General features: G+C 48.1%; 1 protein-coding gene across 2 annotated transcripts in view; it reads left to right on the top strand.

Annotated features, from left to right (window-relative positions):
- The window catches only part of spred2b (sprouty related EVH1 domain containing 2b), a 33,018-nt gene extending 22,753 nt beyond the window's left edge, over window positions 1-10,265 (top strand). For both annotated transcript variants that reach the window (XM_042065729.1, XM_042065730.1), the window contains exons 5-6: window positions 6,100-6,255; window positions 6,553-10,265. In XM_042065729.1, the coding sequence (XP_041921663.1) occupies window positions 6,100-6,255; window positions 6,553-7,236 (840 nt within the window). In that variant the 3' untranslated portion in view covers window positions 7,237-10,265. The remainder of the gene's footprint in view (window positions 1-6,099; window positions 6,256-6,552) is intronic.
- Window positions 10,266-16,257: the final 5,992 nt, after the last annotated feature.

Below are 16,257 nucleotides of genomic sequence, written 5' to 3'. Positions count from 1 at the left end.
TTTTAAACCTCCCCTCTCCCATGTGCTCCACCTCTCCTCTGTGCTCCTGGACGCACTTATCTGCCCATCTGGTGTCAGTGTGGGGGAATCGCAGCAAATGGATTACAGGGTTGGTACTTTGCTAACAAACACTAAAAATAGCAGTGAAAAATAATGTTATATTCTTCCTTCCCCCCCCCCCCCCCCCCAGTTGGTTGTTGCCCCCCTGTAGTTGTCTTGTTATTTTCTTCTCATTTGTTTATGGATCTTGTTGTGTGTTTTCTTTTATGTTACAAATGTGTCTGTGTAATTGTGAACCGTCTTTGGCTTCGGCTATAACATTATTATTTTTAATTATTCTATGCCTTCGTCCTTCCCTTTCACTGTCCTTTCCTCATGACACCTCAAAAACTAAATCTGACAGTAAAGCTAAATAAAAGCGAAGCTAAAAATAGTCAATTAAATTCCTCAAAATGGAAATAAAACTAAATAAAACCATTCAGTGTTTAAACATATTTCTCAGACACACTTTGGGTGTTTTATGTAATGTAAATGCTGTTGCCCCGACTTGTTGTGTGGCGTGACTGTTCACAGGCTGGTTTTATTTGAGGAAGTTTGTGATGAGCCGAGGGCCGTTGTGGGGTTTATGGTGAGTTTGGCTGCTGGTGTGTGTGTGTGTGGGGGGTGGGGGGGTGTTTGTGGAGGCGAGAGGACGACCAGGGAATGAAAGGGAGGCACTGGAGACTGAGGGCAAATGGGTCGTAAGATGTCGGCCCTCCATATGTCAAGGAGCTACTTTCCACAGGCTCACCCTAGTTGACCCTAGTTTTCACTCACACACACACACACACACACACACGTACATGTACATGCTTCAATTCTATGTTTTCTCGATGACTGGTATCCACAGACTTTTCTGCACCCATAATCTATCACAGTAAGTCTTTGCCTCCATTTTACGGATAGTTCAGCATCCAGACATGCTCACACACACACACATACGTATTTGAGCAGTGAAGGCTACATTTGGTCTGCAGGTTACTCGGTGAGGTCATTTTAGTATCATCAGCTGCCCCGGGACCTGTGGCTAAAGTAACACAGATAAAGATGACATCAGCGTGACTAGAATTATTCCACAGCACGCACACGCACACACACCACACACACCACACACACACCACACACACAGTCTCACCTCTGTCATTCCTCTCACAGGGTGTGTGTTTGCCTGTTTGTGTGAAGGGTGTAATTTTGGCTTTGGCTCGAGATACTGTATGTTTTGTCTCAAACGGCATACATGTGCACCTTCTCTGAAACGTCCCGGCATGGAAAACGGCCATGATGAATGCTGCAGCTCTCTCTCTCTCTTTCTTTCTTTCTTTCTTTCTTTCTTTCTTTCTTTCTCTCTCTCTCTTGCTTTCTTTCCGGGAGGAAGATGCTCCTTTGTGAAAGTTTATTTGTATCTGTCCCTTCTGTGTTTCTTTCCATCCCTCCTCATCTGCCTCTGTAGTCGTTCTTGCTCATTCTCCCATTCTCAAATCCCACATCTCCATCTCTCTTTTTGCCCACTTGTTCTTGTAAAGTAAAGTATGGGTCATTTGTGGTCAAGATTTGGTCTTTGGGGGTGGGGGGGGTGGGAGGTCTCATGCCCAAGGCAAGGAGGAAGGACATGGGGAGGTACTTCTGGTCTTGTTCTGATGTGTGTGTGTGTGTGTGTGTGTGTGTGTAGGGGGGGGGGGTTGTTTGTGTAATTACCCCAAATGACTTCAGTCCCTAGAACACACATGCTACCCCCCACCCCTTGCCCCTACTCAACCACCCTCAAGCATTCACCCTGCTCATTATCCACCCACCCACCCCCACCCCCCCCATGCACTGCCACAGCACTGATTGCGAGTCATTAAGCAGGCTGCAGCGGCCCCCGCGCTGTGGAGGTATGCCTTTGAATGTGAGTCGGACCACATGGACTTCTTTTGAAGGCTCCCTTTATCTCCCACATGCCACTAAAAGCTCGGAGCCCCTGACGATAAGATGGCTGATTGTGCGCCCTTTTTTAAGCCCTCATTTCAGACTATTCAAGGGGTTTGATGGTGAACTCTTATTGTAGTAGCCCTCGGTGTTCAAAATGAGAGTCTCAATTGGTGCTGAAATGTGTTTTTTTTGTTTTGTTTTTCGTGAATGACCACCACAGCGTTCAAGCATAGATGCAGTACCATTCAATCCCTTTAGTATCTTGTAGCACCTTGTGAACTGTATCTAGACATACAAACCACTTACTGTACACATCTTTTACATTGCCGAAACCGCCTCATTTCATCATACATACATCAACATGACTTCTAATAAATTACACCATACCTCGCTCTCTCACCAAGGAAAGTATTCATCAAATGACCTTCCTTTGTCCTTCAGTCACATTATGAATAAGAAATAGTTAGGTTCAAATGACAATTTTGTGCAGATGTGGTACAGAATCCATGAACCCATTGAAACCCAGCCAGCTGCTTTTAATAGTTTTTCAAGAGTTTTTTTTCTCTCTCTGTGTGCAAAACTATAGAACCACACAAGCGGCACATTTCAGCAATATGTTTACATAATAGACTGTATACAGTCTATGGTTTACACAGTGCTTTCAAAACTATGAATGTTGAATTCACACACAAGATTAATTTCAAACTACATATACAAAAATACAAGTTACACTGGTCAGTTAAAGACCTATAAACCTACCCATACCAATCCAACAGTAAAGGGGTTTACACATGCAAAATCTCTTTCCCTGCATTCTCTCTAAAACTTTTCTCCCTCCCTCTCTCTCTGCCCCCCTCTTGTTCTGTTCTCTCTCTCTCTCTCTCTCTCTCTCTCTCTCTCTCTCTCTCTCTCTCTCTCTATCTTTTTCTCTCTCCCTCTCTCCTCTCCCTCACGCTCTCTGTAAAGCCCAGTGTTTTTCGTCCGGCAGTGTAAACATTCGAGCGGGTCTGTGTTTTTAATTATCTGCAGCCGACGGGGCCCAGCTATCCTCTTAAACATATTTTTAAATCGTGCTGGCTCGGGCTTTTGGCAGGCCTTCGAGGGACGCCTGTATTATTTTTGGCCAGCGGTTCTGAAGTGTCTGTAAGAGTGCGCCGGGGAAGCTGCAGCCCTGGGCCCTGAGCGCGTAGCCCAGCCCAGCTCAGCCCAACCCTGCCCAGGGTACACTGCTCCTCGCCGCACCTCACCACCAGGCCAGGGCAGACCGTGCCAGCGCCTTCAGACGCCGGCTGGCCCAGAGAGCCGAGAGAGAGAGAGCGAAAGAGAGAGAGAGAGAGAAAGACATGGAAATCTATTTCTACTGAAAATAGAGCTGAGCGCAGCTTGCGTGGGAGTTTTGAATGGGCATGGTGGCTCTGGAGAGAGAAGCATCTGATCTGAGCAAAGCCTGTGTCACTGTCTGGCTTTCTGTCTGTCTTTTTGGTCATTCCTTCATCTCGCTCTCTCTCTCTCCTACTTTAAGTACATCTCCAATGTGGCCCGTCTTCCCCTTTGTCTCTGTGTGTGTGTGTGTGTGTCAGAGTGTCCTGACCGTTGTGTCTGCTGGTGTTTATGGTGGCTGAAGGCGGATCCATATAAACAGTTATTAGGGTCTGTGTCTTGTCTGTGCCTGTTAAATGACTGGCTGGAGTGGGGGCAGCTCTCAGTGTCCTCCTGATCGCACTGGGAGCATGGGCTGCTGACTCTGCAGGTGTGTGTTTGTGGTTGCCATGCAGAAAACTTGACTATGTGTCAGTGCAGGTGTGTGTGGTGTGTGTGTGAGTGTTAGTAAGAGAGAGAGAGAGAGAGAGAGAGAGAGAGTGTGTCTGTGTGTGTGTGTGTGTGTGTGTGTGTGAGAGAGTGAGTGAGACAGAGAGAGAGTTAATTCATGCATGCATGCACACACGTGCACTTCACGTCTGAAAGACTGTGTTTGTTTTGCTCTTGTGTGTGTGTTTTGCTCGTGTGTGTGTGTGTGTTCACTGGCAGGTGGAGAAATGAATATTTTAGGGGTTTAGCCGGTTCACCCAAACAGCAACCATTAAGCAGCTAATCATGAAGCCCATCGAGTCTCTTCTGTCCTTGTTTTGTTTTGTTTTGTTTTGTTTTGTTTTGTCTGTCTGTCTGTCCTCGCAGTCTGTCTGTCCTCGCTGTCTGTCTGTCCTCGCTGTCTGTCTGTCCTCGCTGTCTGTCTGTCCTCGCTGTCTGTCTGCTGCTCATACATCTGTCCATCTGTCTGCCTGCTTCTTTCATTTGCTCTCCCTTTCTCTCTGTTTATGTGTGTGCTGTTACTGTTCCAGTGCCTGTGTCTTCCAACCACTGCTGTCTCTCTGCCTGTCCATCTGTTCGTCCGTCCGTCAGTGTGTGTGTGAGTGTGTGTGTGAGTGTGTGTGTGTGTGTGTGTGTGTGTGTGTGTGTGTGTGAGTGCGGGTCGGGCCAGCTCGCCCCCGCAGGGATCTGCCCGTCAGCAGTGCTCTTGTGTTGTGTCTCACCCGCGTGCCAAAGTTTTCCTTGGAGCACCACCGCCGAGAAGAAGGCAGCACTTCTGTTCGCAAGCTGGAAGTAGACCTGTGGAGAGAGAGAGAGAGAGAGGGAGAGAGAGAGAGAAGGAGTGACTGACTGGCAAGAGAGGGGTGAGGTTAGGATATGCCAAAGGAGGGAGGGGTGGCTAAAAAAAGTGAAAGGGAGACCAAGCGAGGGAGTGTATGTGTGTGTGTGTGTGTGTGTGTGTGTGTGTGTGTGCCCTCGTTCAGACGTTCATTCAGACAGAGGGAGAGACCGAAATAGAGGCTGGCTGCTCTGCTCTCTGTCACCCGGCCTTTGGGCCACTCCCGCCTGCCTGCCCACCACTGACACTGGCACCAGCCGACCAGAGCTGTGCCAGCCTCTCCTGCCCTGCTCTCTCAGCTGTGTGTGTGTGTGTGTGTGTGTGTGTGTGTGTGTGTGTATCAGTGACCCAAAGGCCAGTCATCCACTGTGTCCTCACCTGTGAGCACTGACCCCCCCCATCTCTGTTCCACGCAGCTGTGGTGTTGCATCGCCAAACAGGTCACACTGTTCCTGGTTCTCTGATTAGGCCTTGGAAAACATTCTCCAGCCCGCGTTCTCTAAAACACATCAGGGCGGGTTTCCCACCGTAGAGCCATAGAGGGGAGCCCATATGAGATGCCTGACTGCTGTTTCAGTGTGTGTTTAGTTCAGTGGAGCCTTGTTTTAAAAAAAGAAAAGGCTTTTTTTAGTTTGCTTTAGAAAGCACACAATGTGGTGGGAACGTGTAGGCTTTTTTGGTGTGTGTATATACCATAAGCAGTCTGCCCCAGTCTGGGACTCCATGACAACCACAGCGATGATGTAATGGCCTAGGCCTTCTTTGTGTGTGCGTGTGTGTGCGTGTGTGTGCGTGTGCGTGTGTGTGTGTGTGTGTGTGTGTGTGTGTGTACATGCACTCGTTCGCTCCAGCCAAACTTGGAGCATGCTGGATTCATTTAGGCCCAAACTCTAATAACAGGGAGACTTCAGAAAAGGTTCTTACAAATTCTGCGGCTGGAGGGTCCGTTTTATTTATTTATTTATTTGAGTTTTAATTGCATGCTGAAGTTGTGCCACGTCACGTCGGTGGGATTGACTACAGAAGCATGTATGTGTGTATCAGAGAGAAAGAGAGTGTTTATGTATGAGAGAGAAAGAGAGTGTGTGTGTATGAGAGAGAAAGAGAGTGTGTGTCTGTTTAGTTGGGAAGCCTCGCCAGTGGCCTATGAGATCATGGAAAACTACGTTCACTCATCACTGCACCTGGCTGCCATGGGGTGTCTTATCTGAACCTGAGTTACAGGCCCACCAGGGTGTGTGTGTGTGATTTTGAATGATCTGGATTTGTGTGTGTGAGTGCATATCTCTCTCGCTGTGTGTGTGTGTGTGTTAAGAAGAGAAGTTGAAGAGAAGAGTGTTCAAACAGTCGGTGTGGACCCAGTTCCTTGCGTTTGTGTTTGCACGTTTAAATGTTTTGATTTAAAGACATTGTGGGTGTGCACAGGTTGCCGTTATCGTTGATGTTGTTTGTTGGAAAGAATCTCCTCATTCTTGCCATTGTTTCTTGTTTGTTTTCATCAGAACAATACCGACAGCTCATCCAACTCCTCTCAGAGGAAAGAGCCGCCTATGCAGCCTCTGGCCACCTCCACCTTTTATGAGCCCCACCGGCACCACTGCATCCTGGGGCACATCCACGAACCCTACCGCTCCTCAGACCACTACTTCCTGGATCAGGTGAGAAAACACACAAGGCATTCTGGGAGATTCAGTCCGAGAACTTTCTTGTGAATTTCAACAACTTTAAATAGATTTTTGCATTTTGTATTTTTCTATTATTTTTGTGGTACATTGAATTTTCAGGCACCATATTGTGGTAGATATGTTTTTACTGTAAAGTATTATATACAGCTTGTAGTGGGTGGGTGAGTTAGGTTTCTTAAGTAGCTCTGGGTGCTAAATGTCTCAGTGATGACATTAATCATTTGTGCTAATTGCTAACTGTACCATTGTCCCTTTTCTTTGCTGCTCTAGTCAGTGCCCAAGTTCCCCCGGCATGTCAGCTTCCTGGACGAGGAGGAGGACATTGTGCGGATCAACCCCCGCGAGCGCAACTGGATGACCGGCTACGAGGACTACCGGCACGCCGCCGTGCGCGACCGCTTCATCCAGCCCGATGAGCTAGACTCTTACGTGCACTTCGCTAAGAGCGAGCCCTCCAAGCACGACTACAGCTACCCCTACACGCCCGGCTCGGACCTGGGCTCGGGCCGCCCGGGGGACCTCAAAGTCGACGGCGGCGGAGGACTTCTGGGAGGCTCGGTCATCTCCACGCAGCCCAAGGGCCAGCGCAAGCGGGGCAAGGAGCAGGGCGAGCGCTCGCGCTGCAAGTACTGCCGGGACATGTTCAACCACGAGGAGAACCGGCGCGGGCGCTGCCACGACGCGCCCGACCCCGTGCGCTCTTGCATCCGCCGTGTCAGCTTCATGTGGTGCGCCGACAGCCTGCTCTACCACTGCATGTCGGACCCGGAGGGCGACTACTCGGACCCGTGCTCGTGCGACACGGCCGACGAACGCTTCTGCCTGCGCTGGGCCGCACTCCTCGGCCTGTCCGTACTGGCGCCCTGCCTGTGCTGCTACCCGCCGCTCCACGCCTGCCACCGCTGCGGCCTGGCTTGCGGCTGCTGCGGCGGCAAACACAAGGCCATGGTGTGAGACCAGCCGGATGGAGAGAGCGAGAGTGAACGACAGAGAGAGAAGGAGAGAAGGAAAGAAAGAAAGAGAGTGAAAGAGAAGCTGGTCAGGACTGATGGAAGAAAGGGTTCTCTTACTTTTTTTTTTTTAAACTATTGCTCTCTCTCTGGGGTTCCAGATGGACAAAAAAGAACATGGTGCAGTTAACTTTCTATTTTTTTTAAATATACATAAATATATATATATAGAAGAATATATGTGTTCCTTTTTGTCCTGTGCATAAAGGAGGTTCCTCCTCATTTCCTTGTGAAACAAAATGGCTCTTGGTATTCCCCGGCTCCAGGCCTGTGTGCTTGTCATGCATCACATATGCAGGTACTTTATATTTTTTACACTGATTTTAGGTTTTAAGAACTTGAATTGTCTGTTTTGTTTGTTCTGTTGAAATATGATGGTTGGTATGTGTCCTCATCCCCTTTTGATGTTCTCTTGGTTTGCTGTGGCCAGCCAGCCAGCTGCTCATTGGCTGGCTTCTTCCTCCCCCCCCCCCCCTTCCCCCCTCGCCCCAGAGTAACTGTCATGGTTACTCCAAAAAAGCTCCTGAACGCAAATAGAACAATAAGCCTGAGGTGAACTTGAGACACTAAACCTGTAGTAACGTTGAGTTTAGAGTGAGTGGGAAAGAGTGATTGTTTGTGTACGTGTGTGTGTGCGTGCGTGCGTGTGCGTGCGTGTGTGTGTGGGAGAGAGATGGACAGACAGAAAAACAGACACAGACAGACAGACAGAGGTGGGAGGAGTGGAGTTCTCTGCCCCTCTTTAGGGGTGTTTGTAAAGGAATGATACTGTTGTATAATGGAATAGTGTTGTTTATTCTATTTAAGCCAAATTGTCATAAGCTGCAGTCTGGTTACATGTGACAGATGCCCGTGTGCTCATTCAAACTTCTCAGTCTAATCACCCCCAAACAACTCTTTTCTTTTCTGCCAATAACATATTGGAAATTATTAAGCGTTTACCCCTATGTTGGTCTAAAAATGGGACAGGGGTCTCTTTTTTGTAGTTTAAAAAGTCTGAAATATCCAAAGATTATTTCTATTCTATTTATTTTCTCTGTGAATTTAAACCAACAGCCAAAGGAAAGGCAGGGAGATCGTATTGTATCTCTCAGTATCTAAGCACAGCCAGGGGTCTCAGAAATCTGTCCAGACTATTCTCTCTCTGACCACTACAGTGGTTGCCTAAAAACTTAGAACTCCACATGTACGTCAGGAAAAAGAAAAACAACCTCTGAATTGTTTCTTCTGGGATATGACCGAGGAATTTGGTGAAATTTGGGATATGCTTAACAATGGTGTCTGATTGGAATGTAATATCTTGGCTTTTAGGCGTGAGTGAGCTGATAGTTTTCTTGTTTTTTTCTTTACTATAATGTTATTTGTTTAAGCCTTAATCAGAGAGGGAGTTGAAGGTTTTATATTTTAATGTAAAAAGCTCTTGAATGCAGCGGGGAGGGGCCCTGCATAAAGTGTTCACCCTCAGCGAAGCAGGAACTCAGTTTCTCACGTGTTACAAGCTTGAATATCCCACAAGAGGAAATAATAAAATATTTTTGTAAGGTATTAAAAAAGAGGACCCAGGAAAAAAAAAAGATTTTTTTTTTTAAATATAGGATGGAGTTCAAGCAGAATCGCATAGTACAATCTATGAGGCAGCTCAAGTGTGATTGTGTGCGGTGGACCTCGGACGGCCAATCACAGCTCCCAGTTGCCTCTCCAAACCCGCCCATCCTGTGAATGATACTGCAACTGTCCAATCGTCTTTCCCCCCACGTTCCCGATGTTCTTGGCTGGGTTAGCTATACTGTGCCTCGCAGAAGTGTTTTCAGTCGTTGTTTCCCCTCCTCTTCTCTGTTCTTCAGCTCTGTCGAGGGCCGCCAGGCCCCACAACTGGGACGTGCAGGAAGAGTTTGCAATAATTCATCAATTCCACATGCGTTGCTTTGCAGCCCTGGGAATGAAATGTAAAGACAACTTTATTGTGCTGTAGTATAGGGGTGGAGGAGAGAGGAATTAAATTCTCCCACGAGTGGATCCACAATGAATGCCAAAAATCACTTGCATTATGCTATTTTTATTTAAATTCAGTGTGTGCTTTTTTAACTCTGAGGAAAGCAGAGTGGAAAAATCATTTGGGCAACATAAAAGTATCTTTGAAGCATTTGTATTTGATTTGACACATTGGAAAACCACTATCAAAGTTGTAAAATCTGTAAATTGAAATCAGATGATAGCTAAATTTGGTGCTAAATCTCTTACATTGATTAATACATTTTGTGCATAGTCCCTGAAAGAAACGTACTACAAACTAGACTCGACCAGTGATGACCAAGTCTGCATGTCCCAGGGGTGAAGTGAAGGGCACTGGACAGGAAGCCGGGGGTCGGTAAAAATTCACACCCATTCTTCTCTTCATCCTTTGTGTATGATAGCCATCATCATCATCCTCCTCTTCTGGCTCCCTATTGAGCAGATAGAAAAGCTGAAGTTTTTCCATTTTATTTTTCTTTTGTTTTCCTTTTTTTAATCTGTGGAAAAGGAACGTTAACCAAAAGCATCATGCCTGGTTGCAAAGTTTAGCTATGTCACTCATGTAACTCTTTAAGAAGTGCCTGAAGCATTGATTCATTATTCATTGTTCATCTATCTCCTTATATACTTAAAAAATGAAAATAAACCCTCTTGTATTGATTAGGTTTGTTTTTTACAATAAGAATTTTTACCTCTGTAAAAAGTAAAAAGCAAAAAATATATATATCAAGTGTATGATGTACATTTTTATTTCTATTTTTTTTAATCGTTTCTAACATGTATGATTGATGTAGCTCTTGCTTTTAAAAAAGAAGATGAAAAAGACAAAAGAAAAATCTGATGGCGTGAGAGAGAGTACTCTGTAAATACAAGTAGACCATATCAGATGATACCGGAAGTGAGGCCTGGCCAGTAAGTAATTGTGTGTCATAGGTCCCAATAAAAAATCGACAGAAACCACTATTTTGAGAACGCCTGCTTTTTGTCCTGTTTATTTGAAGCAATTCATTGTGGAGTTTAGTGTCATGCAAGCACACAATATATGTATGGCAGACCCCACCTAGTCACACCACCCTTTGCCACTGGGAATGACGTCCGAGGGGTAGAGCTCAAGGACATTTGACTGTGTGCGTGTGTGTGTGTGTGTGTGTGTGTGAGAGAATGCCTGGCTCTCCCCGCTGAGCCAACGGTAATCGATACCTGATCGAAGCGGCTTGCTTGCATGCTCTCCCACTCGGACACGAGATCCGATGTACACCCCCACCATCACCATCACCTCTGTTCCCCTCTGCGATGGAAACGTGCACGTGGCGCCCATGCCCGCCTTGCCGCCCCCCCCCAGGCCTGGGTCCGCTCCCTGGGCTCCATCAGCGTGGTCGGGGCACGCAGAAAGCCATGGAGGACATTAAACTGTTTCGTTCAGGATGTTACTGGAAAAGCATATGGGTGATTATCTGGGAAGAAAAGAGGGGAAAAAAGGGGGGAAAGAGAGAGGAAGGGAAGAAGGGAGGAAAGGGAGAAAAAAAAAAAAAGAATGTCCCTGAGGGCTTGGCCTGCACCGCTGCTCGGCGACTGCAAATAGCATCAAACTCCACATGTGCAAACATTTAAGGCGTATTTTCTCATAATGAGGTCACTTTTTTCTCTTCCTCCTCTCCCCCCCCCCCCCCCTCTTTCTGAAAAGAAAGGAAGCGGTTCCTTACTTCTGCTGAGGGGCCCTTGTGTTTCCCCCCTCTCAGCAGAAGGCAAATGCAGCGTCCAGGGCTGATTAGCCAACATTTGCTGCTCTTCCTAAGCCCCACAACACACACACACCTCAGGTCTGATGTAAACGTCAACCTTACTCACGGCATATCTCTCAAATGCGCTCACTTCACTAACAACCCTTTCATCAGGCTGGGGCCTCTTTTTTTATTTCCTTGCATCTCTGACACTAATCTAGTTTCAAATAAAATGGCGTAATAATAAAGTGCCTCAATAATAAGTAACAACTGGTGCAATGCACAGAACGGCGGGTGGCGAAGAAGGGGTGGAAAAAAAAGCAAGCGAGTAGAGCGACCCTAATGGTTCTCTGCTGTTTCCTGATCACTCCAGGTTTCCTGTGTGCAGCGGTGCTGCTAGACAGCTGTCTGCAGGGCCCCAGGGCCTGTAATAGCCCTGTTCCTGTTTGTCTGTTTGCCTTGTTTTCTGCACCTGTTGTTTGTGTCCCGCTGCGGGGGTTGTTTTTTCGGGGTCGTCTCGGGGGCCGAGCGGGCGCTGGTCCAGGCGTCAGTCTGGCCCTGTTGGAGGGTCGGAGGTCAGTGGTGGTGTTTGGCCTACGGTGGCCCTATATGAGGGGAGAAAATGTGTCCCTCTGAGCCACTGTCATTGTCCCCTCTCTGTACAGTCCTGCATGCCCAGTTGAATATTGGAGTCACCACTGATGACAGTTGAGCATGTGTGTGGGTTGTTTGCATATGGCAGCATGACGAAAACACACCTTTGTTAGCTGAAGCATAGACTACAGGTAATTACGACAAACAAAAAGGTACAGAGGTTAAATGCCCAGAAGAGCTCAGTGGCAGGACTGACACGCACATACAAGGCCCACAGTAGATGCACAAGGTACATGACCTTTGGAGAAACCATTTGGCCACCTCTCTCGCTCTCTCCCATCCTTACCAAGAGCTTGCTTTCTCATTGTGGTTTCTACATCCCCCTTCTCTTTTTGTCCAAACCAATCTTCTTTCTCAATGTGTTCTCCACCTACTTCTCTCTCTCTCTCTCTCTCTCTCTCTCTCTCTCTCTCTCTCTCTCTCTCTCGCTTTCTCTCTCTCTCTGTCTTTCTCTCTGTGTCTGTCGCTCCACAGGTCATATCCTCTCAGAGATCTGAAGCAGCGCTCCTTGTTCCTCCCTTGACCCAGCTGCGGATGTGGAAACAAACTGACAAACACCCTCCCACCCTCGTCCTCCTCATCCTCTTCCCCGTCCACCCCCCCTACCCCCCAACCCCTCCCCCCCCCCCCCCCCGGCCCCTGTCTCCTGTCCCCTCCCTGCCCTGTCCTGCCTCTTATTTGTGTCCCATTTCCCCTCGGAGGGAACATTGTGGTTCACGTACCAGGATGTTATTATGAGCAGATAACAGCAGAGAGAGCCTCCACATCCACTGCCGGCCGGGATGGAGAGGAGAGTGGGGCGGGGGGCGGGTGGTGGGGTTGGGGGGTGGGGGACACTTTCCCACACTGCCCAGCCAAGGAGGCCTCTCATCGGGCACCGTCTCCCTGGTGTCCCCCCTCCCCTGCTCGACACCTTTGGCTCCCCACATCCTCCAGGCTGACACAGTGGCAGCGGTTCAGTCTTCCTTGCACTGAAAGGAACCTGTCTTCCCCATAACAGCCCCCTCCCCACCACACACAGACACACACACACACACACACACACACACACCACCGCCACTTTTTAGGCTCTGTGACCGACATGCCGGATTCCCATTGCATAACTCCCCCAAAGCTAACTCAATTTCGCCTCGGTGCGTCGCTTTTCCCTGAATCGCAACGAATTACAGTTTATCGCAGGCCAGGCCGGTATGTTCCCACTTCCTAATGAAAATGTGCGCCCAAAAAAGGCTGCCAGTGTGCGCGCGCGCGCGCTGACTGGGATAATTGTGAGGCATTTTAATTCCTCATACACGGGGCCTTCATTTCACGCACGTTCGTTCCTGGACGTTGTTTACACACGATCGCACCAGCCAATTGCAATCAACTGGAAGTAAAGAGTCTGTGGAGCCTGTAGCCTGGGCTGTGCCCAAGGGAGAGGAGCTGGACCATGCGCTCACTTAATTCAATAAGTACTTCCCCTACATCAATGCCAAGAATCTCCAATTCTTCAAAACATCTCTCCCTCTCGCGCGCGCTCTTGGTCTATTTCTCTGTTCTATCCGTTCCCTCTCTCTCTCCTTCTCGCTCTCTCTGCCTGACCTGGCTGTGGGGTTGGCCTGCTTGAGATAAAGCCCAGCTCTGTGCTGGGCTGTGTGTGAGGGCATTCATATCCTGCCCAGCCTCTGGAGTTTTCCCTGCAAACTTAAAGCTGTCTGCCCCAGAGTGTGTCTAAGTGTGTGTGTGTGTGTGTGTGTGTGTGTGTGCGCGTGTGTGTGTGTGTGTGTGCGTGTGTGCGTGTGTGTGTGTGTGCGTGTGTGTGTGTGTATGTGTGCGTGTGTGCGCGCGCGCGTGTGTGTGCGTGTGTGTGTGCGCGTGTGTGTGTGTGTGAAAGTGTATGTGTATAAGCAAGCCTCACTTTCTCTCTTTTTCTTTCTTTGTTAATGTGTGTGTGTGTGTGTAGGTATGTGTGTCAGGGTGTGTCATATAAAGAAAGCCACTTGACAAATGGGCTGAAATGTATAGTGAGCTAACATGGCATTATAAAACCACTTAATTCACTGGAGGGGCCTCCTCATGAACTGAAGGTGGGCTCAGGCAACTCAATTACATACATGTTTAACGGTCTGCTATGGCTGAGCTCACTTCTTACCAACCCCAAACAAGGGAATATTCCTTACCACCAGTCCCTCAAACTTTTCATAGGCCCACCACACACACACACACACACACACACACACACACACACACACACACACTCCCTACATCAGCACACACTTTGAAGGAGATGATGTCATTTGAGGGGGCATATGAAGACCCGATGTGGAAACAGAGTGATGCTGCTCCCGCCTCCGCTCTCCTCGTGTGTGTGTGTGTGTGTGTGTGTGTGTGTGTGTGTGTGTGTGTGTGTGTGTGTACGCTCGGGCAGCCTTCCATCCCCCCTTGCCTTCCCCCAAATCCATGCACCACCCCTACCATGCCTGCTCCCTTGACGCAAAAACCAGGGAATAATTATTAAAACAAAAATAATTGTCGGAGCGAGCAAAACCAAAGAAGCCCCATCAAAGGGCTGGGTCTGATTGGATTTGGGCTTTTGCGAGTGACTCGGGGCGCGAGGCTTCGACGGATCCTACTCTGGGGCCTGATTTAAACGGGCCGCGGCACGTCTGCCCGCCTTCTCTTGTTTACTCGGCTGAAATCTGAAACAAATGTGAACATGATACCACTCTCTGTCCCCCTGCCTTCCTTGCTCACACACACACACACACACACACACACACACACACACACACACACACACACACACACACACACATACACACACACACACACACACACACACACACACACATACACAAACACACACACACACACACATACACAAACACACACACACACACACAGGCAGATCCCTGTCCGGACACAAGCTTTTTCAGTGTGTGCATGTGTGTGTGTGTGTGTGTGTGTGTGTGTGTGTGTGTGTGTGTGTGTGTGTGTGCACAATTCACTCACTCACGGATATACACCACTCAAATCTCCTTGCACAAATACCTCTGTCCCCAAACCTAAATATTCTGATTATATACAATCTCTCTCACACTCCAATTGAACTCCCCCATTGCTGCATCGACTTGGCTAACTTTTCCCAATAGTTTTGAATTCTTTATTATCATTGGAGGTGATGCTTTAGCTATATATCCATTTATATGGAGATACAGTATATGTATGTCCAATTCTGTTTTAATAGTGTGAGGGTGGAACTGAGGTGTCTGGGATGAGGAGGAGACCTTCTGGTCATGCACAGCTTCAGCCTTTGCATGCATTGTAAATTCTAGAGGAGATGTGAGATTTCGCGCCTGCCCCTGGGAAAACACTTATCATTTCCTTAAACACCCCTCCCCCCCTTCTTGTTTCCCCCCTGAGGGCCTGTCCCAAAACAAAGGTCATCTTACCTCCTGTCCACTGTTCCTGTTGTTCCTCTGCCTACACCTCCCAGCAGCAGCAGCATTGCGGCCTGACCCATCCTACCAGCAGTGGGAACCAGTTACGGGATGGACACCAGCAGGAAGCTGAAGTGTCGAAACTCTGAGCCTCTCATTACCCCGGCCAGGACGTCGCTAAAAGAGATGGACAGAGGGTGTTGTGGAGGAGGATGGGTGGTTGGTGTGGTAGGGTATTGTGTGATAGGGAGTCATAAAGAAAAATAAAGGAGCGCCCCCTGCCCTACACACACACACACACACACACACACACACACACACACACACACTGCCAGCCCCCCCCTCATTCTGTCATCTCTGCTACCTCTATTCCGGGCACGGAAACAGTGCCTCTTCCCCCTGATGGATCCAGAATTCCATGCCACATTTCCATTTCCCTTCCTCTTTGTCCATGTGCCTCTGGATCGCCCCCTCTTTCTTGCTCTCTCTTTCTTCCCCTCCCTCTCTCTCTCTTTCTCCCTCCTCCCTCTGTCTTTTTTTCCCAAGGCCTCCTCTGTTTCTGCTCCAAAAATGACTTCCTTCCTTCCTTAACAACTGACCCCCTGAGGTCCAGAGGAGGTGTGTTTGACAGTCTCGCATGTAATTACCGCCTCTCCCACTCTCTGTCTTTACATTCCTTTCTGTCAATCTTGCTGCCTTAAACCTCCTGCTGTCCATCGTCTCTGTTCCCAATGGATTTACAGTTTAACAAAGCCTAGCGTACTGATACCTGTTCATTACATTAAAACAAATTATGGCAGAGCACCACGTTTTAAAGGGGAAGGCCTACACCACAGGTAAGATCATCACATTTTAGACTGGGGTCATCATCATGAGACTGGCAGATTAAGCTCCTCCCTAAGATATTTGTATTTCCATCACGGTTCAAGTTTTTGTTTTGTTTCTCAGTCAAATAGAGGCAAGATAGCCTACACACAAAGAACTTGCAATGAGTTTCAGAGAACAGAGTGTACGATAAAAATAAAAAGGCAATGTCATGCTTAGGAGGTTTCACAAATCGTGACCCCTTAGTGTTAGCATGAGTGGGGGTGCTTAGACCGCATCAAATGCCCTTGGGCTGCTTGGTTCCGCCCCTGCCGTTTCCCGGGACACCAAAGG

This window comes from Alosa sapidissima, chromosome 16 (assembly GCF_018492685.1).
Source record: "Alosa sapidissima isolate fAloSap1 chromosome 16, fAloSap1.pri, whole genome shotgun sequence".
NCBI lineage: Eukaryota > Metazoa > Chordata > Actinopteri > Clupeiformes > Clupeidae > Alosa > Alosa sapidissima.
This window is presented reverse-complemented; position numbering and strand designations above follow the sequence as displayed.